This window comes from Malaclemys terrapin, chromosome 18, assembly GCF_027887155.1.
Source record: "Malaclemys terrapin pileata isolate rMalTer1 chromosome 18, rMalTer1.hap1, whole genome shotgun sequence".
NCBI classification, from domain to species: Eukaryota; Metazoa; Chordata; order Testudines; family Emydidae; genus Malaclemys; species Malaclemys terrapin.
In genome coordinates, this window is record NC_071522.1 from 16,282,635 (window position 1) to 16,306,916 (window position 24,282).

A 24,282-nucleotide genomic window follows, 5' to 3' on the forward strand; every position below is an offset into this window, starting at 1 on the left:
CCCCGCTGCACTCATTCAGTTTTACAGCTGGAGCAAGGAGCAGATCTGCCATAGGAACCTGCTCCATTCCTGGCAGATGGTCCCTGGCTTTGAGGTTCAAAGCCCCTCGAACGCTTCCCATCATGGGTGCCTAGGGATTTTTATAACGGGCGCACAGAAAGGGGAGGAATAAGCTTGGTTTCCAAGTTTAACGATCCCTTCATATGGGATTTCCTGTGGCTTGTTTGTTTCTATTTTTCCTTTCAAGTTTCATGCCAAATAACAGAAATAACTGACACACAGTGGTGGGTGAGAAGTGAGCTCTTTCTGGTGCTACGACATCCTCTCTAGACTGGTTAATCCAGCTACTGTTTTATCACACTCGAAGAGTTGCACTTTGTATTCAGCCAGCACAGCACCACCTAGGACACGTCTATCCTGCAATTCGACACCCGTGGCTGGCCTGGGCCAGCTGATTCAGGCTCACGGGGCTAAGGGGCTGTTTAATTGCAAGGTAGCCATTTGGGCTCCGGGATCCTCCCACCTTGCAAGGTTCTACAACCTGGGCTCCAGCCAGAGCCTGAACATCTACACCACAAATAAACAGCTCTTTAGCCCAAGCTCTGCACGTCCGAGTCGGCTGGCCCGGGCCAGCCGCAGGTGTTTAATTGCAGGGGGGAGAAACAGGAACTCTGGGCAATACTCATTATATTAAGTTCCAGTCTTTTGTGGTCTTCCTCCACCATACACACAGTTACTCCACATACGTGTCCATGAACAGGGGATACTCCATTTCCTTTTTGCTGCTTAATGCTTCATGCAAGTAGATAACAGTCCTTCAGACCGTGCAAGCAACCCACAGATGAAGCTAGGACCCTCTTTTGTTTTTATGACAGATCCTGTGTTTATCAAGGAGCAATGATCATTCACTCCCATCCAAGAAACTTCTCTACTGCATCTGCCAGCTAATAGTAACAGATATTTAAGAGGGTCCTTGTGATAACTATAAAGGGAAGGGTAACAGCCCTCCTGTGTACCATACTATAATCCCTCCTGGTCAGAGACACCAAAATCCTTTTACCTGTAAAGGGTTAAAAAGCTCAGGTAACCTGGCTGACACCTGACCCAAAGGACCAATAAGGGGACAAGATACTTTAAAATCTTGGTGGGGGGAAGGCTTTTGTTTGTGCTCTTTGTTTTGGTGGTTGTTCGCTCTTGGGACTAAGAGGGACCAGACATCAATCCATGCTCTCCAAATCTTTCTGAATAAGTCTCTCATATTTCAAACTTGTAAGTAAACAGCCAGGCAAGGTGTGTTAGTTTTATCTTTGTTTTCTCAACTTGTAAATGTACCTTTTGCTAGACTGTTTATCTCTGTTTGCTGTAACTTTGAACCTAAGGCTAGAGGGGGTTCCTTTGGGCTCTTTAAGTTTGATTACCATGTAAAGTTATTTTCCATCCTGATTTTACAGAGATGATTTTTACCTTTCTTTCTTTCTTAGCCTTCCTTTTAAGAACCTGATTGATTTTTCCTTGTTCTAAGATCCAAGGGGATTGATCTGGACTCACTAGGAATTGGTGGGGGGAAAGGAAAGGGGGGGAATGATTAATTCCTCCTTGTTCTAAGATCCAAGGGGTTTTGGATCAGTGTTCACCAGGGAATTGGTGGAAGAGTCTCTCAAGGCTACCCAGGGAAGGGAGCTAGCCCTTGGGAGTGGTGGCAGCAGACCAGATCTAAGCTGGTAGTTAAGCTTAGAAGTTTTCATGAAGGCCCTCACATCTGTACCCTAAAGTTCAGAGTGGGGAAGGAGCCTTGACATCCTAGATCTGCATTTTAAAAATGCAGGAAGTTTCAAGGAAATACCACCAGCATAAATGTGGGAATTAGGAGTCAGCTGTCCTCATCCGGGTGCCATGAATTCCACCAGATTCACCAAACAAGCAAGGCTTGGACCACATTCAATGCGAAATTGGGGCAACAGCAACTTTCTCCACACTGGTGAAGGGAGTGCATTATTAGAGCCATGTAACCTCCGAACTGACAATACACTCTTAGTCATTGCCCTGCTTAGGCAAATGGGCATCTCCTCTTACCAGGTTTGGGGATGAGTCCTTGAAAAGGCCTGGAAAATAGAAGGAGAAAAGAATACTTAGAATGAAGCCAAGCCAGAAAGCAGGCATGCCTACACTGGTGGTTGTTGTGAACAGCAATTATACTTGTTAGTCATTATTTGAGAGTTAGTGACGAGGCCCCAGTGAGGATCAGGGCCCCGTTGCGATGGATGCTGTACAAACATATAAGCTCATCAGAGCAGGGACCATATCTTCCTACTTCATCTGAAGCACAATGCAAGAGAAGCAGTGTGGCCCAATGGAAAAAAAAGCACTGGACTGGGCTTCAGGAGGTTGGGTGCTCTTCCCAGCTCTGTTACCGATGCACTGTGACACACTGGACAAGCTGCTTCTCGTCTCTTTCCACTCCCTCCCTTCATCTGTCTTATCTTTTTAGACAGTGAACTCATCAGGGCCAGGACCGGCTCTCACTATGTGTATGCGCAGGACCTAGCACGATGGGACCCTGGGATCTCAGTTGGGCTTCTGGGCACTACACTCGAAGAGCTTCACAAGGGAGGTCAGCATCATTATCTCCACTTTGCAGATGGGGAAACTGAGACAAAGGGAGGTGAACCAATTTATGCAAGGTCACCCAGTGACAGAGCTGGGAAAAGAACCCAGGGTCTCCCCAGGCCAGTGCCCTAGTCATTAAGCCACCCTGCCTGCACTCTCAGGAGTTAGCCACAGCCCACTGAAGTCAACGTTAATCTTTCCATTGTTTTCTGCAGGCTTTGGATCAGGCCCTTGTTGCACAGTGTCTGACCAACTCATCGGAGAGGGGTTAAAAAAAAAAAACACAAGGAACAAACAAATTCAGTTATACCCTTCCCGAAGCTGCCACTAGCCCCAGCCATTGCCGATTGGCTGATTTCCTGGAAGCCACACAGCTGGAGCAACACAACCCAACTGACCCAGCACAGCTTGTTGTAATAATCCCCCCCCACATGCACACACAACACAGCACAACACTTAAGAGGGAGCACCCCTCAGTGCTTTCTCATTAGAGACTTGGCACCCTGCGGTGACAGGAGACAAAGGGTGACTTTTCATTCCTGTGATATTTACACCCAGGTACTTATTTTTAATATGATCTGCCCCCGCCCTGACAGACAGCAACTGAACAGAAAGGAAGAAGAGGAAAAGGAGGGGAAACCTATATTTTATAGCCCACTTCTTTCCATCAAATTGTTAACTGCCAGCTTAATTGTTGTCTCTCAGCAGGATGGAAGCCTGTGTCATTAGAGTGTATTTATAGCTTTCCCTTGAGGGGGACTGGCAGCACATGTGATGGATTCAGCCTCAGAGACGTAAGCTCAGGCACATGCAGTGGTCACTGGCACTGGGACCATGTTGTGGGTTCCCGCCCCCCCCCCAGGCTGCATGGCAAACAGCCCTTAGGGAAACATACCTTGTCACTGTGAACTTGATTTTGTCAGCCACAGCTAATATTCTCTCCAGGTTCTGAGAACCAAAAGTGCACGGTTTCCTGAACGGAATTCCAGGGGGGAGCCCCTCAATAATCACAGACCCTGGGTTGCTTTTAATCCGTTTGTATGGCACTTGCACTGGGTACTTGATTCCCAAGGCCTCGCCTGGAAGAAAAACAAACCATAGATGCATCTCATATTTAGGATTCAAGCAGGATTTCAGATATCAGGTCCGGCCTCAACTCCTGTTATTCCACACATGTGCAAAATCTCCCCACCTCCCCCCACCCAAAGTGCACGATCGAGTACAGAACCAAATGTGTGAGCTGCTTAATGGAGCATGTCAATCTTTAGATCAAGGACCAACATTTTCAGGGCCATCACCATGGGGACGATCAGAATGGAATGGTCCTGAGGCAAGTAGTGAACGCACAGAGCCGCAGTGAAGAGCTGATGAAGCAAAGGAGAGACAATTAGGGAGCTAAGCTACATTAAAAAAAAAAAAAAGAAGAAGAAAAGGGAAAAAGATAAAGGGCATCCTAAGCTGGTGATCAGCCAGTACGGTAGGAAGGATGGAAAGGTAAGTGCAAGTCACTCAGGGACATTATTTGGGGCAATTTCCATTCCATTTTCCTACCCCCATGTCCATCCGCTGGAGTAAGACCAGCAGCTTCCTCCCAAGAAAATGCGATCACACGTTGGATGGGAGAGAGCGGCTACATTGGGTAGACTCCTTGGACTATGCTCCAAGGGAGGAAGGAAGGCCCAATGGTTAGGGCACTAGCCTGCCACTTGGGAAACCTCCGTTCAGGTCTCTGCTCCACCACAGACCTTCCATGTGGGCTTGGCAATCACTAACTCCTCTGTCTCAGTTCCCAATCTATAGATAATAGCACAGAGGTGTTGGCGGTGGTGCTCAGATAGTCTAGCAAGGGGGGCCAAGTAAGCATCACAGACACATCCCCAAGGAAACACACAGGTAGACAGAAAGGACCTGCCTCCCAAATGCCCTACTCAGTGGCTGATACTCTTCGTTTATAGTCATTCCAGTCCTCCCCTCCCCTACACACTCCTTCCCTCCACCCCTAGCACCAGGAGTTCAGACGCATCTTTCTAGCTCTACAACCCTCTGCTAATGAAATTCCCATCTTCATCCTTCAAGGTGGGGGGGAGTGGGGGTTGAATCTGTCTAGGAACTGCAAGCAGCATTAACAAATGACGCATGCTCCCGATCACACGAATCTTTCCTGCTGAGTAAGTCGTCTACACTACCAAAGCCTTCAACAAAAGCCACTTATCCGCCCCCTCAGAGAACAGAACCACCATTCCGTTTTAATCCATGCGCAAGTGCCATGTCCCACATGTGACCCTCAGAACAACAACTGCTCGAAATGAAAAGGGGGAAGCCGTATGAAACCACCCAGGGAGAGGTGATCAAAACAGAAATTCAGAGGAACAGGGAGATAGGAAAGGGAGAAGACACAGAGAAGGGAAAGATTCAGGGGAAAAAAGAAAATCACCCTGATCTCTCACCGTATTTCTTGTTGAACAGATCTTGGACTTGCTCCCTTAGAGTGTTAGCAATATCTATTCTCGAAAGCCTGGCGTCATAATTTTCTGTAAAGTAAAGAAACAATTATGGACTTTGGCTGTTCAATTAAAAGGCACTCTGTGACTTTTAAGTAATACAATTTTCTAATTATAGGAAAGTTCTCATCTAGCAATTAACCAGTCCCTAGAGTAGGCCATTCACACTCCTTAAAAACCAAAATAGTTTCAACAGAAATAGATATTTTTCTCCTATTCTCTAAGAATGCTGAGCAAGAACTGCATTAAATCCGAGATTCAATCATCGTAATTACTGACATTACACAAAATAACATAAACCTCAAGCCACGCTCTGCAAGAGGCAGGAAGCGTTCTGAACTGGTGCTCTAAGAGGATGCGTTTTGCAGAAAAGATCCTGAAGAAGTGAGGGACCTGGTTACTGCAGTCAGCCATGGTGCTCAGGAATTAGCTAACCAAAGAGGCAGGGATGTTGTGGACAACTCGGACAGATGTCTCCCCTGGAGAGGATGGAGCTGTAGAAAATTTGGATCATGGGTTACACCAATTTACTCCAAATGAGGATCTGGCCCTTGGTGTCCAGGACCCTCTGTACTGCTTCTTACTCATCCTTTATGTGCCATTCGAGCAGGCCTGACATGTCCATAGGAGAATTAGGATGTATTGAAATCTTTACATTAAGACCTAAGTGAGTCTCCCATTCAGGCCACATGCATCTGTTGTGATGATGTGCAAACTGATGGGGACCCTTTTATTAGAGCTGAACAGGCACTGGTGGAGAGCCACTGTCCAGGACAGCAGCCATGTAGGTAACAGCTATTGCTGGTGCAAGAGTCCCCATGGACTGCTCCCCAAACCTCTACCAGACGACTGTGCAGATTTACCAGCATTCCCTTGCACTGGCAATGAGAAACGGACCAATATTGTCAGCAATATCCTAGACACTTTGTCACCTTCTACACTAGCTAACAGGGGAAGAGTTTATCTTGGAGGGTTGACTCTGTTTAGACCAGAGCAGTGATAAGTCAGCCACGGGAAAACTCAGAAAGTCCCAGCACCACCACCAAACAGTTCCTTTGTGAGGGCTGCTCAGGCTGCATCTACACTATGAGCTAGGGGCGTGATTCTCCTGCTCACGCGCACACATACTTGCGGTGGCTCTCATCAAGCTAATGCAACTATAAAGAGCGGCGTGGCCACGATAACACAGGTAGCAGCCGCTACGGCATAGCTTAGGTACGTAGTCGGCACAGCTAAAGCCATGCCTTCCCTGCCACGTCCCTCAATGAGTACCTTGGGTGTCCAAGTGCCAAACCAGACCACCGTAAGGTATACTATTAGCTCCATTCATACTCTGACTACCCCACTAATGCATCCGCCTACTTATACCAAGTCTGAGTTCGGATTGGCACGAAAGATTCAGACAGCATGTTAGAGGGCAGGAATGTTTGGCACTTCTTCTAGGAAAAGCAAATGGGCACACCGGTTGCTTACACTGAGTCTAAATTTGGCTGCGTGTGTATCTAATTCCAAGTCATTCTTCATTCTAGGTCCGCTCCACAGTCAATAGGGGTCTTTCCACTGATTTCAACAACCCCTGGGCCAGGCCCTTCACCTGCAAAGGTCCGTGCGCTTTGCCGAGAAATAACATATAGAGAGTAATAATAAAATAAATAATAATATATGGAGATATCCGATCTCCTAGAACTGGAAGGGACCCTGAAAGGTCATCAAGTCCAGCCCCCTGCCTTCACTAGTAGGACCAAGTACTGATTTTTGCCCCAGATCCCTAAGTGGCCCCCTCAAGGATTGAACTCACAACCCTGGGTTTAGCAGGCCAATGCTCAAACCACTGAGCTATCCCTCCCCATTATGTTCTTATGCCTGCCAAGCCTTTAAATCACACTGCTGCCTGGGACCTTTGCTACATTCATCTCCTCAACGCCAATACTTCCATGCCATTACATGAACCGTGTGTTCTGTCTTCTGCGTGATGGATTGCTAGCGCTCACCGGGGCAGCCAGGAGGAAGAATGCTCTTGTGGTGAAGGTACCACCCTGGGATTCAGTTATCTGCCCCACTGCAGGCTGTGTGTCTGACAAGTCATTGTTATGTCTGGGCCTCATTTTCCACATCTGGGAAATGGGGTGATAACACTTCCCTCCCTCCCGGCAGTGTTGTGCAGATATATACATTAGTGACGGTGGCATGCCCCAATACTGTGCTGATGGGGGCCATACTAGTACCTAGACAGACAGGCATTGGCTATATGCTGTAAATGCCACTATACAAAGATATATTAACAAGAGGTGTAGTACTGCCCTCTCATCTCCCCATAGCCATAGCCAAGTACATTCCAACCCCCCTCTGTGGGTTTATAGAAGACTGACATGGAAAAGCTCTTTTAAATGCACTTCAGACTCAGGAGATCTTTCCAGATGCTGCCCACTCTTACCTTGAAAGCCCTGTCTCTTCACAGCGTCATCGACAAGGGAGTCACTGGAGTCTCTCTCGCTGGCTGCAAAGACAAGGGACACAGCCGGAAGCGTTAGGACTACCTGTGCAACTGAAGCAATAACAAACAAGGCTCTAATTTTCAGAGCGGCTGGGTGTCCACCGCTCCCAGTGCACTGAATGTGTTCACAGCACTCTGAGAAGTCAGGCCTAAAAGACTACAGAGGTAGGGGAAGGAATGCAGTGCTTTGGAAACTGTTCTGATTCCTTTCACGCTTCATTATTGATGCCCGGGTTATCTGTAAGTTTCAGAATCCTACCCATAGCTCCTGGGCTGTCAGAGGTAGTCTCCTTCACTCCCTCAGCAAGAAGCTCTGGTCTGGAAAACATTGAAAAAACAAGATGAAGCGTGAGTGAGGATCCATTCCTGTAAACCTTCGAGTTCTTACTACTACGATCTGTCCCCTAGGATAACACTCGTGCCCACAAACCCAACACACACATCTGGCTAATGCAATTTTAAACCTCTTGCAGTACAACAAGGCAAGCTTAAAAATCATTTTCATGCCAGAAGAGTCTTCAGAGAGCCAGTGTAACACCCTATGGGATAAGATTAAGTTCAGAGCTGCTGAGCATCTTCTATTGCATGCAAGTACAACGCAGTTCCGCTCCGTAGACAATGCAGTGCAGAAAATTTTATTTATAATAAAAAATGAACCAGGATAGGACACTGGTTCCTGTTACAAACCCCACATACAGGTGTTTAGAGTTATACTACAGAGAAGTAGATTTGAAGGAGTGGGACAGGTGATAAGACAAATCACAAATGCCAAACCTGCTGTCAGTTTGCAGATCAAGTATTGGTTGGATGCCTACCAAATTCTGTGCCCAACTTTTATTTTCCATTTCAGCTGCCATCCAGCCTTGCCTCCACTAGTCCCCTCATCTGCGAGGGAGAGGTTGTGCCCAAGAGCAGATTAACACATGTCTAGCAGCCAGAACATAAGCACTAATACCACTTCCTTAGCAAGCCAGAGGCTCCAGAATTTGAAATCATTCTGAGAAAGACAGTAAAAGGTGTTCGAGGCATAAATACCAGACATCTCTTGAACTCTGACCCTAAAAATCTGTAACTGGGCAGGACCAGAGAACGTGTTCCAACATCTCCTCTGTGCCCCCTCTCATCCAGTCAAGCTTAGATGTCTTATCAATTTATTTCATCTGGTTGGGGAAATAAAACACAATCTTCAATTGGATTTCTACAAAGCTAAAGGCCTGCAATTATACCACCTACAGCTGTGATTAAATCAGGTCATCTAAGATAAGAAGAGCTAGGTTGGATTAGCACTTAGATGGGAGACCTCCACCTAGGGGAGTTAGATGCCAGCCTGCTATGGAAATTAATGGGGGTTATAAAATCTAATTCCCCTCGGTGGCTTTGAAAATCTTAGGTGCTGCAGGAAGTTTTGTTGCTGATGCAGTAAAGCGATTTCCTCCATTTAATTCCACACTGCTATAATGTCCTGGCATGGTGTTACGGAGCATTCAATTGCTGGAGGTGCGGCCTGTCACGAGATGTAAAACCAAGCCTCTGCCCATTTGTGGTCACGGACTATCCTGTGGTGCTTTCCTCAGCATTGACCTCAGCATTTATGGACAAAATTATAACTGCAGTTTCTACTGGGTACAGAATTCTTCTCTCCTTCCTGGCCTACGCGGTTGTGCCGTGTTGCTGTTGGCTGCTTTAACAGTTGCTCTATTTTAGTTGTGGCTAAAAACCGATGCATGTGTATGTCACAGTCCCCCCACCCTCAAAACACATCCTTGTTACTAGTGGAGATGGAACCTGGGATGTTCAGCACTAAAAGCAGAGTCTTCTACTGTCAGAGCCAAAGAAACAACTCCATCAGCTGGCAGTAACAGCAGGCCTTTATCCAATATATGCACCAGCCACTAAATGGAAACCTAACATACTCAGCCAGCAGGTTATACATATATACAAATAGTTTTATACGATCAGTCTGTACACGGCTTTGTTGTAATTCTGGAGGAAAGGCCTTATATAAACACAAGACTGTCACATAGCCTCACATCCTACAAATTCAAATGCATCAAGCCACACTTCCAGGGAAGTTCTGCAGTCAGCGCTTCCCTCCAGGCAATGACTTTGGACTCCAATAGCAATGACCTACGTAGCACTTGACCCAGAGACTTGAAGGTGGCAAGTTTGTATCCTATTACAAATCCTCTGAGCCAGGCAGTGCCACCCTTCCCCCCCGCAAAGCGCATGAGGAGGAGGTCAATGATATCATCGCTTCCTTTGAGCAATTGTTCAAACAAAGCAACCATCTGATCGCTTTCATAGGGAACATTCATTGCAGAAGATTAAGCTCCGGATGTGTTCCAGGTAATTTATGGAACACAGGTCTCTTCTTTAGAAGTAAAAGCACAAACAGTAGCATAAGGTGCAGCCTCCCTGAGAGATTTGCAGATACTATACCAATAAGAGGTTAACCAGACTTGCCTTACCTCTTAATGACAAACTGGATGCTGTTGCTAGCTTGCAGTATCTTTTTCAGCTTTGCAATCCCAAAGCAGTTAGGACGCCGGAGTAAGATGCCTTCAGGCAAACCCACCACAAACAGGTCTTCTGGGTACATCAGGAACTTGGCGTAGGGGACTTTGACAGGCTCCGAAATTCCTATGGCTTTAGCTGAGTAAGGATCAAGTCTCATTAGTTCATTTGGCCTTCAAGTTGGGCCCAAGTAAAACTGACATCACACCCTATGTTTTGGGGGGAGATATACACACACACACACTCTCTCTCTCTCTCTCTCTCCCTCCTGGGTGTGTCTTTATGAACCTGAGTCATACAGACTGTAGAGCACCCTATGGAAAGAAGAGAAAAATCTACTAAACGATCCTGGGTTTTCTTCTGAATTTGCTTGTTAAACGTAACATGTAACCTGCCTCTCAACAATGTATTTGTTCCTGAAAACGTTGGGAGACACTCTCTTAAAGCAACAGGGACCCCCATGTCTGTATCCCCATAGCTCTCCCTCTCTCTGCAATTGCCCGATTTCCGGAACAGAAGGAGGAATTGCACACAGAATCACCATATTGTGACAGTTCTGTAGTGCAAATTTAACCCCCTGGAGGGGTGTATTACAGGCCTCTCCCTGGGCCATCTTGACCAACACACTAGCTTTTGAACTGGGGACTGCCACAGCTAAATGCACAAACTGCTACAACTTGAGCTCGAGAGCTCAGGCTCCCCACCTGGGGCTGTCACAGACTCTTATCCTCTGCAGATTAGCACAGAGCTGCCCATATCACATGCACTCACCACTGGGTTACACAGGCCAAGCCATGGCTATACACAGTCAAGAACCAAGTTCTAGAGTGGTCTTAGGTAACTTTCTACTGTTATAGAGGTGGTCTGGGAGAACTTAATGCTGGTGAAAGGCACTGGATTGACAGGCCTGGTGACTGGAATCCTCCGTGTATCTTAAACATGCCCTACCAAGACGCCTTAACTTTGATGTGGAGGGACAACTTTGAAGGGCAAGAGCGCAGCTCCCGGCCACTCCACTGAAGCTAGCACCAAGGGTGGTAGTTAGTGACAACACTTGCAGTGCTTTCGTGATGAGGACACTCGTCCACTAGGAACCAGACTGAGGACACAAGCTCAAGATTCAAAAGCGCTTGGCTCACAGCAGCTCCCCCTCATTGTTCTCTGTGGAGAAAGTGGGGATTTCTCCATTGTATTCATTGGGAGCTCAGCTCTTTTGAAAATCCAGCCAACAGGCTGCTGAACAGCCATCAGAGAGCAACAGCTTTTGGTCAAAAAGAAAAAAAATCAGACCCTGGGCTGAACATGAGCTAGCAATTTGGAGTTGACAGGCTCTGCTCATTGCCAAACCTGGGAGTAATCCAGTTCCCACTGGAAACCTATTGTGAAGTCTAACGCTCTTTAATAAACTAGCATCACCAGGAACAGAACCTCTCTACAGATCAGTTCAGTCTTGCAGAACAATGGCAAACCAATTTGTTTCAACCATCCTAGAAAGCGCTTCCTGTTTTAAAGATGCCTTCTGATCTAGAGCCGCCCACACTTAATGTGGAACTGATATGCTTTCTAAATACGTATGAAAACCCCATTACCCCACCATCACCCACCACAAATAACCCCAACAACCCATTTTAAGATCCTAATTCAATCCACAGAATGGAAGGTTTAGCCTTAACATGACAAATAAGTACGTTTTTAAACACATTTGAAATCCCATTTCCTCTTTCTTTTAACTGCCAAGACCTCAGCTCAGTGAAGGGTGTTTCTCCAGCAAAACTTGCCCGTAGCAGCTTAAGGGTTGCAGCTCCCCTGCTCTGCTTCTGGTGTTTGTGACATCAGCCCTTGTGGGAAGTTCACAAAACCTTGAATTCTGGTTGTGACAGGCCCAGAAAACTTTGTTTATTCTCAAAAGGTTCTTGTAATTTTCCATGTCCCTTTCTGTTCTGCAGTTGTGTGTGCGCGCGTGCGCCCCACGTTCACCCTGAACTCAATCAAGATCCGCAGACCAGGGCCCTATTTTACTGAGTGGGGGACACTGTGGAAGTGAATGCCATTTTCCCAGGAGAAGTGGGAAGCACTTTTGAAAATCTGGACTCAAATGAGTTTCTCAAGGATGCACGGTGTAAGAATGGAATCCAGGTTTCCTGGTCTCAGTCCAGTACACTATCCACTGGACCACCCTGCTGTACTCCACGGATGACCTTTTACAATCCCCCCTGCCCCACAATACCTTGGCACACTCCAGAGCAATCTTATTGAAAAGGCTTCCTAACATTTTCAAACAGAAAAGGAAAATACTCCAGCCCTTTTCCACTGTGGTAGAAAGTCTGTGGGTCACTGAGGCAATTCCTGGGCAGGAAGTAGCCAGCTAGAGAGATTTTTTTCAGGAAATCAAGAGGAAGAGTTGCAATAGCAAGGTCTGGTGAGAATCCCAATGCATTTGTAAGTCCAGCAGATAGCAAATGAACAAATTAGACTTCACGTTCAGTCAACAAGCGGTTTGGAAATAGTAGGTGACAGCTCTGAACAATTAGCTAAATTCTTAGCTCCCTAAGGCAGAGACCGGCGCTCAGCATTAAGAATGATGGCTAATGAACATCTTACCGTATCGCGTGTTGAACAAAGTTTCAACTTGTTTCCTCAAATGACTTAAAACGTCACCTAGGCCATCTGGAAAACAAGAGAAACACACTGACAAATAAACCATCTCTAACCCCAGGGACGTACAGTAAAGCTGTCGGGACAGCCCTATTCTCCACTGACCTGGAGAGGCCCTCTTAAAACCTCTGCTCCTTTAAAGCCAGTGCCATTCCTTGCAGCAGCTGCCACCAAACTCCATCCGCACCAGGAATGGGGGAGCGACATCATGAAGAGTCACTGGCAAGCCCCACAGCTGACAAAAGATCAAGTGACTCTTGTGACCAGTGAAGCTGATCTCAGCTCCCAGGCAAGATGGGTTTTCCCAGTCTCCTTCAGCCCTAAGGCAACATCGGAGACTCGGTGCTATAGGTTGACGGGCCAGATGTTTTTCAGAGGCGGCAGTATTGTGTCAGATCATAGCGTGCATTGCATGATGTGAATGGAATCACAGAGGGGTAGGAAGGATTCCTCAATTCCATTGTTTTGCATCTGTCTCATTCTTGATGGTGATATAATTTATTTCTCCCGTGCGGTTTTATTTATTTTTCTATATATTGATATCCTTTCATCTCCCTGCGTCACACCCAGTGGGAAGTGTCATGATTTTCATTCATATCGGCTCTCTATTTTCACAAGTTTCTTTCCGTACATGCTACTATTCGATCTCGTCATATTTATGTTGTTATCCACTCAGCCCAATACTTTTGGTTCAGCTGAGTTCCTCTTGCTGACTAATGGCAGCAGAACAAAAGTACCATAAGCTCAGGCACAAACACGGGTAATTGTTTGTTTAAAAATGTCTCATCCACACAGTATCAGGTTAAAAATTAAAAAATCAGATAAAAGTCAATTTACCAACAATGTAACTATTTAAGAGAGGTTAAAAGATGGGCTCTGTCCTTTAATTTTTAGCCATATAGTCCACACAGTCAACCTATGGCACTCATTCCCATGGGATGAAAAGTATAACTGGGTTCAAAAAAGAATGAGATAAGCTCATGGAGGATATTAGCCAAGATGGCCAGGGATGCAACCCTATGCTCCAGGTGCCCCTAAACCTCCAACTTCCAGAAGCAGTGACTGGACGACAGGGGATGGATCACTCGAAATTGTCCTATTCTGTTCATTCCCTCTGAAGCATCTGTCACAGGCCACTTTCAAAAGATAGGATACTGGGCTAGATGGACCATTGGTCTGACCCAGTATGGCTGTTCTTATGCAGGAAAACATCAGTTTTGGAGATAATTAGAAAGGAACAATGGGATCAAAATGAACCCATTCAAAAAGATGCAGTGTCATATATTTATTATTCTAGTTTGTATTACAGGTCCCAACTGAGATCAGGGCACCATTGTGCTGGTGCTGTACATACACAGAGCAGACGCAATCTCTGTCCCAGAATGTTTACAATCTAAATAGCCAAGACCGACAAAGGATGGGAGGAGAAGCAGAGGCATGGAGGGGAAGTGGTTTGCCCAAGGTTACACAGTAGGTCAGGGCCAATCCAGGACTAGAACACAGGTCTCCTGACTCACTCATTGGTGCTGTACCTACTAGACGATGCTGCCTCTCTGACAAATAATATTATTATATAGACTAGAATAAACTGTATGGATAATTATCAAGTCCTCAAGAATTAACACCGCCATTATCAGGAAAATAAAAAGGGGTGACCTTCGATACAAGGCACACGTGGCCTGAATCCAAGTTCACACCACTCTCCCATTGTTCTGTAATCTCTCCGTTTTCAATCTCTCTCCCTTCACTCCAACACAACACGACTCATTGTTTGGACCACTTAGAGATAAACAGGCCTATGACACAACACTGAAACAACACTGAGAAATTGTGCTCCGAACCCTGAAGAGTTGTTTCCATTTTTGTTGTTCATTTAGTCTCTGGTCCAGCGGCAGTCAGGAAGGCATTCCCCGCCTTCACTACTAACATCCACGCTACTCTGTGGCCAGATGAACAGCTGACTGGGATGGCCAATATTTCTCACTTTGGGGAGCTGCTAATTCAGGGCTTGCTCCTGCATCATTTAAGTCAACGGGAGCTTTGCTACTAACCTCAGCGAGCACACAATCAAGCTCTTAGTGACATGACTTGGACAGACTACCAATAGTAAAGGATTTAATCATCACTGCAATTTATACTTAAAAAATAACCCCCAAACCTGCAGCTGATACCATAGGCGCTGAGTCCACGAAAAAATATTGATGGGTGCTCAGCACCCACCAGCAGCTCCCTGTGGCCCCGCCCTGCCCCCCTGCTCCAGCTTACCTCCACCTCCGCCGCGAGTGCGCCGCTGCGTCCTGCTTCTCCCCCGTTCCTCCCAGCGCTTGCGCTGCAAAACAGCTGATTCACGGGGTAGGGAGGGAGGGGGGAGGAGGGGGAATGCGGCGCGCTGGGGGAAGAGGCGGGGCCGGGGCGGGGATTTGGGGAAGGGATCCAATAGGGGCAAGGAGGGGGCGGAGTTAGGGTGGGGACCTTGGGTGGGGTTGGAATGGGGGCGGGGCCAGGTACAGAGATGGGGTGGAGTTGGGGCGGGGCCAGGGGCGGGAAAAGGGGTGGGAGGAGCAGGCACCCACCGATACCAGAGAAAGTTGGCGCCTATGGCAAGTAAATTTGCTGGGATCAATTCTCAGCTGGTGCAAACTGAAGCGATTTCACGAACGTCAATGGAGTGATGTTGATATACAACCAATCGGGATAGATCTGATGATCTAGTCATTGAAATACAAAGATGCGCTTCTGAACAGGGTGGCTGGGAAGCTAGTTACCTTGCCAAGAATTTAGATGGTCCACCCAATGCAGTCTGTCTACAGCCATATGTTTTCTCTTGTTTTATACTCAGATTGGGAGCTCGCTGGGGCAGTGACTGTCTTTTTGTTCTGTGTTTGTACAGCACTAGCAAAATAGGGTCCTGGTCCCTGACTGGGCCCTTTGATCATACAAATCATGATAAATAATAAAATAAAATACAGCTGTTTTAATCAGGCTTTAAACAAACCTGAGATTATCAGAGGATAAGCTGGCCCACTTTTATTACAAATTCACTCTTACCTTCCATCGGCTTTTCTTCGTGTCTTAAGTCCTGGCTGGGCTCTTTATCTGAAACTGGAAGGAAAGCAAAGGTTTAGCAGTTTCTCTTGCATAAATCAGTCAACGTTCCCCAAGACGCCTCAAGGAGCAGGCATGAGAATTTGCTTGGGGCTAGAATGAGGGATGAAGATACAGCCAGATGCGCTAGCTAGCTAAATGGAGTATCTTCCTCCTATGCTGGGAAAAACAGTCCAGTGTATAGCCAGCATTTCCCAGAGAACAGAACCCACAAAGCAGAGAAGTTTGGGGACTGCCTCCCCACCCCCACTTCAGTCAACAGAGCACAAAGCGGAGTGACACAGGACATGCCTTCTGGTCCATCTTTCTGACAGTCTGTAAGGGCACTGTCTGGTCCCCAGCGAGCAAGGGGTTTATCTCGGCTCAGATTCACATCTCCTTTCACAGGTCCCCAGAGCAAAGGCTATAAGAGGGGCTATTTAGGCTGTAGGGAGCTGCCTTTGGGGAAGGTCAGAAGAGGTCTAGGTTGAATCCGGGCCACAACCTTTTCTCGTTAGTCTCTCTCGATTACACTAAATGATTCTGCTTTCATGTTACAAACATTAACCCTCAAGGAAAGGCCCTTGCTGACCGTGCTTTTAATTCAACTGTTTTCTCATCTTAGTTTGCCTTTCACACAGTGCTCATTACGATTCCTTCTGGCTTCTGCAAATTGCCAGCCACATGTGCCATGAAAACCAGGGGGCCTTCCCTCCCAGCAGCATGTCTTCTCCACCTAATGGGGCTTATGGCATGGGATCTTACATCCATTTCGCCCCGTGGAATGTCCTTGAACAAAGTCACTTCCCCTCTGTCCCTCTGATTCCTCTCTATCTGTTGCCTATTTCGTTATTACGGTTATTTATTATTGCAGCACCTAGGAGCCCCGTGGTGCTAGGCGCTGTACAACCACCACAAAAAACCATACTCCCTGCTCCAAAGAGCTTACATCTATTTTTAGTTGACGAGTCCACTGGGCAGGAACTGTCCCTTACTCTGTGCAGCACCTAGTACAGTGGGATACCAGTCTTGGCATTATTGTAATATAAATAATAACAATGACAATATTTAAATATGCCATGGGGGGAAAAAAATAAACAAATATTTGACACACTTTGCCTCTGAATTATCAAACGTGTTTTCTATTGGACACAGTTAAGGTGGCTTCAGAGCAACAAGGCTACATGTTTAGGCCAAGACTTAGTGACAGAAGCCTCTTCAGCTCCTATTTCCATATTTGTGCTCCTAAATGAGTGACCCAATTTCAGTAGTGACGACCACCCAGCAGTTCTTACTGGTCAGTAGGAGTTGCTGGGTGCTTGGCAATTTTGAAAGGTCAGAACACTTACTGATGTGTAAAACTGTGGAATTAGGACCCTGACTTTAGGCTCCTATTACTGTAAAGCTTGGCCTGAAATTTGTACTCCATTTCTTTTTGGATGTTTGTAGGATTTCCGAGCTTTCTAATTCCAAGCAGTTTATTATTTTTGTTATTACCTGTTACTGTTTCTAGCATGTAGTTGGAATCGTCTGAAGTCATGCGGCTGGTCACTGGGTCGTGCATTTCATCGGAACCGGGGGATCGGTCTGTGAACAAAGCACCAAAGACAGTTCTGACAGCCCAGTCACTGTCCCTGGAAGCAGACTTCAGAGCTTTATGGTCCATCCACAAGAATTCATGAAAAACTAACCTACCCAACATGAGCCTCTGCATGTTGCTTTGATAAAGGATGCACTTACACAGTCACAAGGGCACATAGGACCAGAAGCAGAACTACTCACACTGGTCCACAACCTCAAAAGTATTTAGGCATCTAATTCCCATTGAAATGGGAGTTAAACGCCTAAATATCTTTGAGGATCTGGGCCACAGTGTCTGGAATGTTTTGATGACACCTCTGCTATCTTTCTCCTATACACTTTAACACTTGTAAGAGGACATCAGAAACATCTATAAAACCCTCTCCACCTTCCCAAATTGGGGAAAATAGCATCATCTGCAAAAGTTTCCTCATAAGCTCACAAAGGGTGAAGACCAAAAATGGCTTCATGATGACTTAATATCTAGACGTCCAATTCTGGCTTAAAAATTTAAGGAGGCATTCTTTTATGGAGTGAGGCAGCGAGTTGGTGGAATGGTCTACCTGAGGAGCGGGCGGTGGAGTCAAGCAGCATTAATTTTTCTTAGACGTATGCCCTCTTAATTTAAGCCTGTCTCCTCTAGTGTTGGCCTCTCCAATGCCCTCAAAGAGACCTCCAAATTTAATTTTAAAATAAACCTTTAGCTACTTTAAATACTTCAGTCACATCACTACTTAATCACCTCCTCTCAGGATAAATAATCCAAATTTCATCAATGTTTCCTCCACCATTTTATTCATCATCTTCCTGGCCCTAAACTGTACTCCCTCTAATTTAACTATACTGGCCTTCCATTTTTATTACCTTATGTGGACTCTGAACTCCAAGTGTCATCTAATCAGGGCTCAAAAACTAGGATAACTCAGTTTCCTTAAATTTATATAAAATACACCTATTAATGCCAGCCATTAGCCTTCTTCTCCTCTTGTTACATGGCAAGCTGAAAATGTTTGCTCTAGCAATATACCCCGGATCCTTTTCCCTTCCTCTCTATTAACTATGGGATAGAGTCCGCTCTCATTAAACTGGTGTAAAATCCAGAGTGACTCCATTAACTTCAATGGCGTTGCATCAGATTAACACAGGTGGCTCTAATTCAGAACCATCTGAAGTACAGCTAGCGTGGGCGTTATTTCTCCCAAGAGCGTCACCTCCCAGTTGGACACATTCAAAGTCATGCTCTTGCTCTAATTCCCTCAAGGTTACTATGTTTAATGTATATTTAATGCTTGTAAAACACATTGAAAGTCCACCTTACTAATCAACTCTTAAGATGTTCCTACCATTTGGTGCACTACCTAGCTAAGGTAACAACTCTATAAATACCAGCCCAAGGAATAGCCTTCCTCAGGAAAGCTTGTAATCTCTCCTCTTTACTCTCCAGAACCCAGTGTTTTCAATGCTGCTGTCCCCATTATGGCCTGTGACCACTGGCTCCTCAACAACTCTAGGACCCAACGCAAGAAAGCACTTGGGCCCAGATCCTCAAAGGTATTTAGGTGCCTATCTCCCACTGAAATTAATCTGCGTTAGGTGCCTAGGATCTGGGCCTTGGGCAAGTGCTTAGGTCCCAGTGATTTCAATGGGATTCAAGCATGTGTTTAGCCGCCCCTCCTGAACAGGGATGCTTTCCTGAACTGGTGCCCTGGTCAGGAATATAAACATTTGAGATTTGAGATCTTCCAACCTTATACAACAGACAGGAAACAAATTAGGTGAAGTTTGTGGTCTTGCCTTCAGAAACTATTTACCCACTTTGCTGTGGAGGATCCCAACACTGACTGTTAGCCCATCAGCTTTTCCGAGTGATCCTCTCCCCAAAGGTCAGTGGCTCATGAATGCACTCTGGGTCCAATCCTGCATGTCTCCTTTCAGCCCGTTCTCCACCGTCTACTCCAAAACGACATGCTTATTGTGCTGGATCACACCTGACCCAACTTGCGTTGTCTACCTGCCCCCTTCCCCTGACCCAACTGATCCATCTAATTCACTCATGCACACGTTCCCCAAAACAACACTCAATAGGCCGGGATAGCCAAACACCAGGGCTAAAGAAAAGATGGGAGACCACGTTCTGCTCTCAGTTCCACAGATATAAATCCATGGTAACCCCCATAAAGCCAAAGGGGTTAATCTGGAATTACAGCTGTGTACCAGATTGCCCCCTTGTGTCAGGACACAGCTTTTCAGGGGTTCTTCCTTTCTAACACCACAATGGTCTGGTACTTCTGTGGCCTAGCCCTCTGGCCAGATCAGCTCTCCATCTAGTCCCCTTCCGGCATTAACAGAAAAGAAGCCATATCTGAACTCAAAATAGCCACTTGGGCATTAAAGACCATAACTATATCTTCACAGAGCAAATCCTATCAAGGAGAGAGGCCTGGTCAGGCCAGGTTACTTGGGTTAGGACAAGGAGAGTGAGCCTTCCCTGTCCCGGGCTTCATCCAGAACTGGACCCTTGGAAAAGCCGCCAGCCTTTTTTATCTGGCCTGATGGGCCCTCATTGACCTCAGTCTGCTGCCAGCCCTGTTAAGTTCCAGAGGACTAAGTCTCACTGGTTCTGCCTGGGGAACCCACTCTAGGTAATCCCTGGAGATCTGAAGTCATTGCTCTTCCCTCCAGCAGGACACCTTCTTAGGGTGGGTCATGGCAAGACAGGGGGCAGCAAATGTGTGGTTCACCCTACCAGAGTGACTGAACAATTCTAGACCCTGCTACGTTTAGTACTGTGTGTGTGTGTGTGTGTGTGTGTGTGTGTGTGTGTGTGTGTGTGTGTGTGTGTGTGTGTGTGAGAGAGACAGAGAGAGAGAAACAAGACTATCTAGCATATGTGCATCACTGATTGCTCACTGGCAGCTTGGTAGCCTTACAACTGGTTGCTTGGAGCTACTATTTATTCACTTGTACAATGATAAGCCCTAGCCAGATGCAGGCTGCAGAGACGTCACCAGTGGTCCTACAGGGCATATCAGCTAATGAGAGACAGAAGCGACGGTAGAACACCAGCTTTTAATAGGCTCATGATCCAATTACACCCTCAGGAGCCAATGCACAGTGCTATAGAAACGCGGAGGCCACAATTTAAAGGGATCAGCCTAACAGCATTTTTTTCACACTGGTGCATCCACCCCATAGGTGTTCATCTCCAGAATAAATCGACAGAGACCATTTAAAGTGAGGTCACTTTAAAATCCCTTCTAGACCCACTCCATATTCTTCTCCAACAGGCTGCAACCACTGTTTCCAATTTGCTCCCTCTAAAAGCAAGGTGGTCTATGGCTTTCTTTGCACAGGGCTGGGAGTCAGAAAATCTGGATTCTACTCTCAGTCCTACCATGGATTTGATACGTGACCTGGGACAAATAATTTAACTTTGTGTGTGTCAGTTCCCACCTTTGTAAATGGGGACAGGGAAACTCACTGGGGCTCGGGTGGAGAGCACAGGGACAGAGGAAGGCAATGGTCACCTATCATCTCAGTGCTTCTGGCTTATCACCTAAAGAGCAGTGTTAGCATCCGCTCCAGAAGAGTCTGTTCCCAGCCTGCCTGGCCAGAGGTGGGACAGGGACAGGGTGAAAGGCATAAAATGAACTGACACAGAACAAGCCCTTGGAAAAACAAAGCCCTGTGTTATCCCAAAGGCCTTCCCAAGAAATCAGCTAACTTCTGATGCACAGCTGGAATTTGACTTTTGAAAGGGATTTGGGGGCGAAATCATCCTAAAAGAAAGTGAGATGAGGAGACATCCCAATTTCCTGCAACCTGCCTTTCCCAAAGCAAAACCTTCACGCAGTGCAATCTAAGGCCAATGTTCTTTGCCTAGATATTTCTGAGCAATTCAAAAGTTTTATATTTTACCTGGAACGGTGATTTGAATGATGTCCAGCTCATCTGGCTCTATTTTGATATGTCTGATCCCACTCAGTTCTGCTGAGGTACCTAGCAAGAGAAAAAAGTAGTCGGAGGCATGAAACACAGTAACTGGCCACTAATTATCAGTGCACGGGAAGGAAAAATCCTCATTGCCCGCATGTTAGATTCTAGACAGTAACCTATGGCTAATAACAATGCTTAGCACTTCACCCATAGGTCTCAAAGCACATTGCACATGTAGGTAACCATCACTAACCCCATTGTATAGATAGGAAAACTGAGGCAGAGAAAGGATAAGGCTTTGTCTATATGAGAAAACTGCACCAGTTTAATTTAAATCACTTTCTAAACTGATTTAGTTAAATGATCAAACCCCTATACAGATGTTCTGATTTCAGTTTAAGAATGGCTTATTTCACTTCATCTTAAACCGATTCCTAATAGATTTAAACCAAAGGCTACGTCCTCACTACGGGGGAGGTCAATTTAAGATATTCAAATTCAGCTACGCGAGTAGCATGGCTGAATTCGACGTATCGGAGCCAACTTACCCCGCTGTGAGGACGGCAGCAAATAGACTTCCGCGGCTCCCTGTCGACGGCGCTTACTCCCACCTCCGCTGGTGGAATAGAAGCGTCGATTCGGGGATCGATTGTCGCGTCCCGACGAGACGCAATAATTCGATCCCCGAGAGATCGATTTCTACCCGCCGATTCAGGCGGGTAGTGTAGACCTGCCCAAACTGAAGTAGGCCTGGTTTAAAACCACAATAAGAGTGTGTTCATAGCCTGTTGCACCAGTTTAACTATTCTGGTTTAAAATGCTACAGGAAACAAACTAGGGCAACTTCTTCTGGTAGAGAAGGCCTCAGTAAATAGGGCTCCAATTCAGCAGCACATTTAAGCACGTGTTTAAGTCCCATTATCGTCAAATTTCAGAGTAGCAGAGTAGCAGCCATGTTAGTCTGTATCCGCAAAAAGAACAGGAGTACTTGTGGCACCTTAGAGACTAACAAATTTATTAGGACTACAGCCCACTTCCGAAGAAGTGGGCTGTAGTCCACGAAAGCTTATGCTCTAATAAATTTGTTAGTCTCTAAGGTGCCACAAGTACTCCTGTTCTATTATCGTCAAAGTGTTCTGTTGCATCAAGGCCTGCCCGAAAGGCCATAGGACGAGTATCTCTGCTTCCCTGTCTGTGAAATGGGGAAAATACTTACTCACTTATCTGCCTCCAAGGGGTATTGTGACGATCAATTCACGTCAAAAAGATTTCAGAGATGTGTCTAAAGGAAGCTCTCTAGAAAGGATCCTTGACTGTAATTCACTCTTCCCACTAGTATATCAGAGCCACAGTCTGTAGGCTGTCAGGGCACAGAACGAGCCTGGTCTATTTTCTCAGGCTTTTTCCCACCTTTATTCAGCTTACTCTCCTGGGTAGGTATTCTTGTTGTTATTATCTTTTGTATTTGTTTTTAAATAATGATGCATTCCCACTCAGATGGGCTCATTTTAAAGAGGGAGTATGTGTGTGTGTGTGTGTGTGTGTGTGTGTGTGCGCGCGCGCGCGTATGTACAAGACACACAACATCCCTCATACAGAGATTCACAGAATTGTTTATTGCACATCAAAATACACAATATAGAAGGCATTGTCCTCCCCATGACATATCTCTTCCTATAAGCTATTCAACAGAAGCATTCAGAGATTCCAAGCCCCACACAATGGAAAGTATAATACACTATGGGGAGCCGTGATAGGCAGCAATGTTTGCTACACTTTTGTCATTTGTATTGAAAGGTTTCATTACAACAGCCATAACTGCAGCACATTGCTGGGAGAGTGTGCACTCAGCAAATGCATTTCATGTGGCATGTCATCATCTCAGCCAAAGAACTGGAGAGTTTATCTGCTTCCCGGGGAAATCTGATATTTATTAGAAGGTACTAGGCCCTTTTTTTTTTTTTTTTTGGTCCCTCACCATTACACTTTTTCAGTAGAAAGCAGCAATTATTTCTTGCTCACCTGGTTCACAGTCTTCAGAAACACTACTCTTCTCAGACCTGACAAGGAGAAGCAGACAGGAGACATGGTAAAGGAACGATCAATGGATAGCTTAAAAAACAAACAAACAAACATGCTTATATACAGTGCAGCAAATAGACAAAAGAGGGGCATTTTCAAGGGACTGATAAAAAAAAATAGCTCCAACTTCAATACTTCCTCTGCATAAGGAAAAAATAAAGATCCCACCCTGACGATCCTAGCAGCAGAGCACTCCCGGGCTCCAGTTGAAAGAATTCATGACAGCTCTCAGGGTTTCTGGTGTCAGTAAACCATTGCAAATTCCCTTCTTTAAGGCTTATACAACTCGCCAGCAAATCAGAACATTAGAATACATTTCATAAGGAAGTGAGACACACCCCAGGATGGCATGGTGTGGCACAGACTGTTTGTCTTGCATGAGTTTTGGATGGGCAATGCCACTTAACTTACCAGTGTGACACGTTTCTGCAGTAGAGATTTTCACTGGAGTAATTACATATGTGCCGCTACTGCAGAGGAAATGTTTGAAAATGTTCTTAAGATAGATGGGTCTCAAATCAAGCTCAGTTTCCCCCCTTAACAGTGCTATTATATATCTGAACTTCTGGGAAGATTCAGGTACCATCCTGCACATCTGAAACCCTGCAAACATTTCAAGCATTGCCATGAATGAGATCAATCTTCTGGCCAGTGACCTACTGGAGGCTAAAGCATGCGTTGTCTTGGGTTTTTAAGTAACCAAGCCCCCCTGGGTTCTGAGTCCCCACTCAGTCACATCAGTGCAAACCAGGAGTAAATCCACAGATGTCAATGAAGTAACATCGATGTAAAGAAAGAGGAGAACCTCACTGAGTTTTAACAACAAAC

General features: G+C 45.9%; 1 protein-coding gene across 6 annotated transcripts in view; it reads right to left on the reverse strand.

Moving 5' to 3' along the window:
* GTF2IRD1 (GTF2I repeat domain containing 1) overlaps positions 1 to 24,282 on the reverse strand; it is a 169,867-nt gene that overhangs the window by 32,243 nt on the left and 113,342 nt on the right. For all 6 annotated transcript variants that reach the window (XM_054008426.1, XM_054008429.1, XM_054008425.1 and 3 more), the window contains 11 exons: positions 23,395 to 23,432; positions 21,355 to 21,435; positions 17,353 to 17,442; positions 15,820 to 15,873; positions 12,718 to 12,783; positions 10,071 to 10,254; positions 7,862 to 7,920; positions 7,543 to 7,605; positions 5,055 to 5,138; positions 3,503 to 3,686; positions 2,074 to 2,102 (listed from right to left, as the gene is read on the reverse strand). In XM_054008426.1, coding sequence (XP_053864401.1) covers positions 2,074 to 2,102; positions 3,503 to 3,686; positions 5,055 to 5,138; positions 7,543 to 7,605; positions 7,862 to 7,920; positions 10,071 to 10,254; positions 12,718 to 12,783; positions 15,820 to 15,873; positions 17,353 to 17,442; positions 21,355 to 21,435; positions 23,395 to 23,432 — 932 coding nt within the window. The remainder of the gene's footprint in view (positions 1 to 2,073; positions 2,103 to 3,502; positions 3,687 to 5,054; positions 5,139 to 7,542; positions 7,606 to 7,861; positions 7,921 to 10,070; positions 10,255 to 12,717; positions 12,784 to 15,819; positions 15,874 to 17,352; positions 17,443 to 21,354; positions 21,436 to 23,394; positions 23,433 to 24,282) is intronic.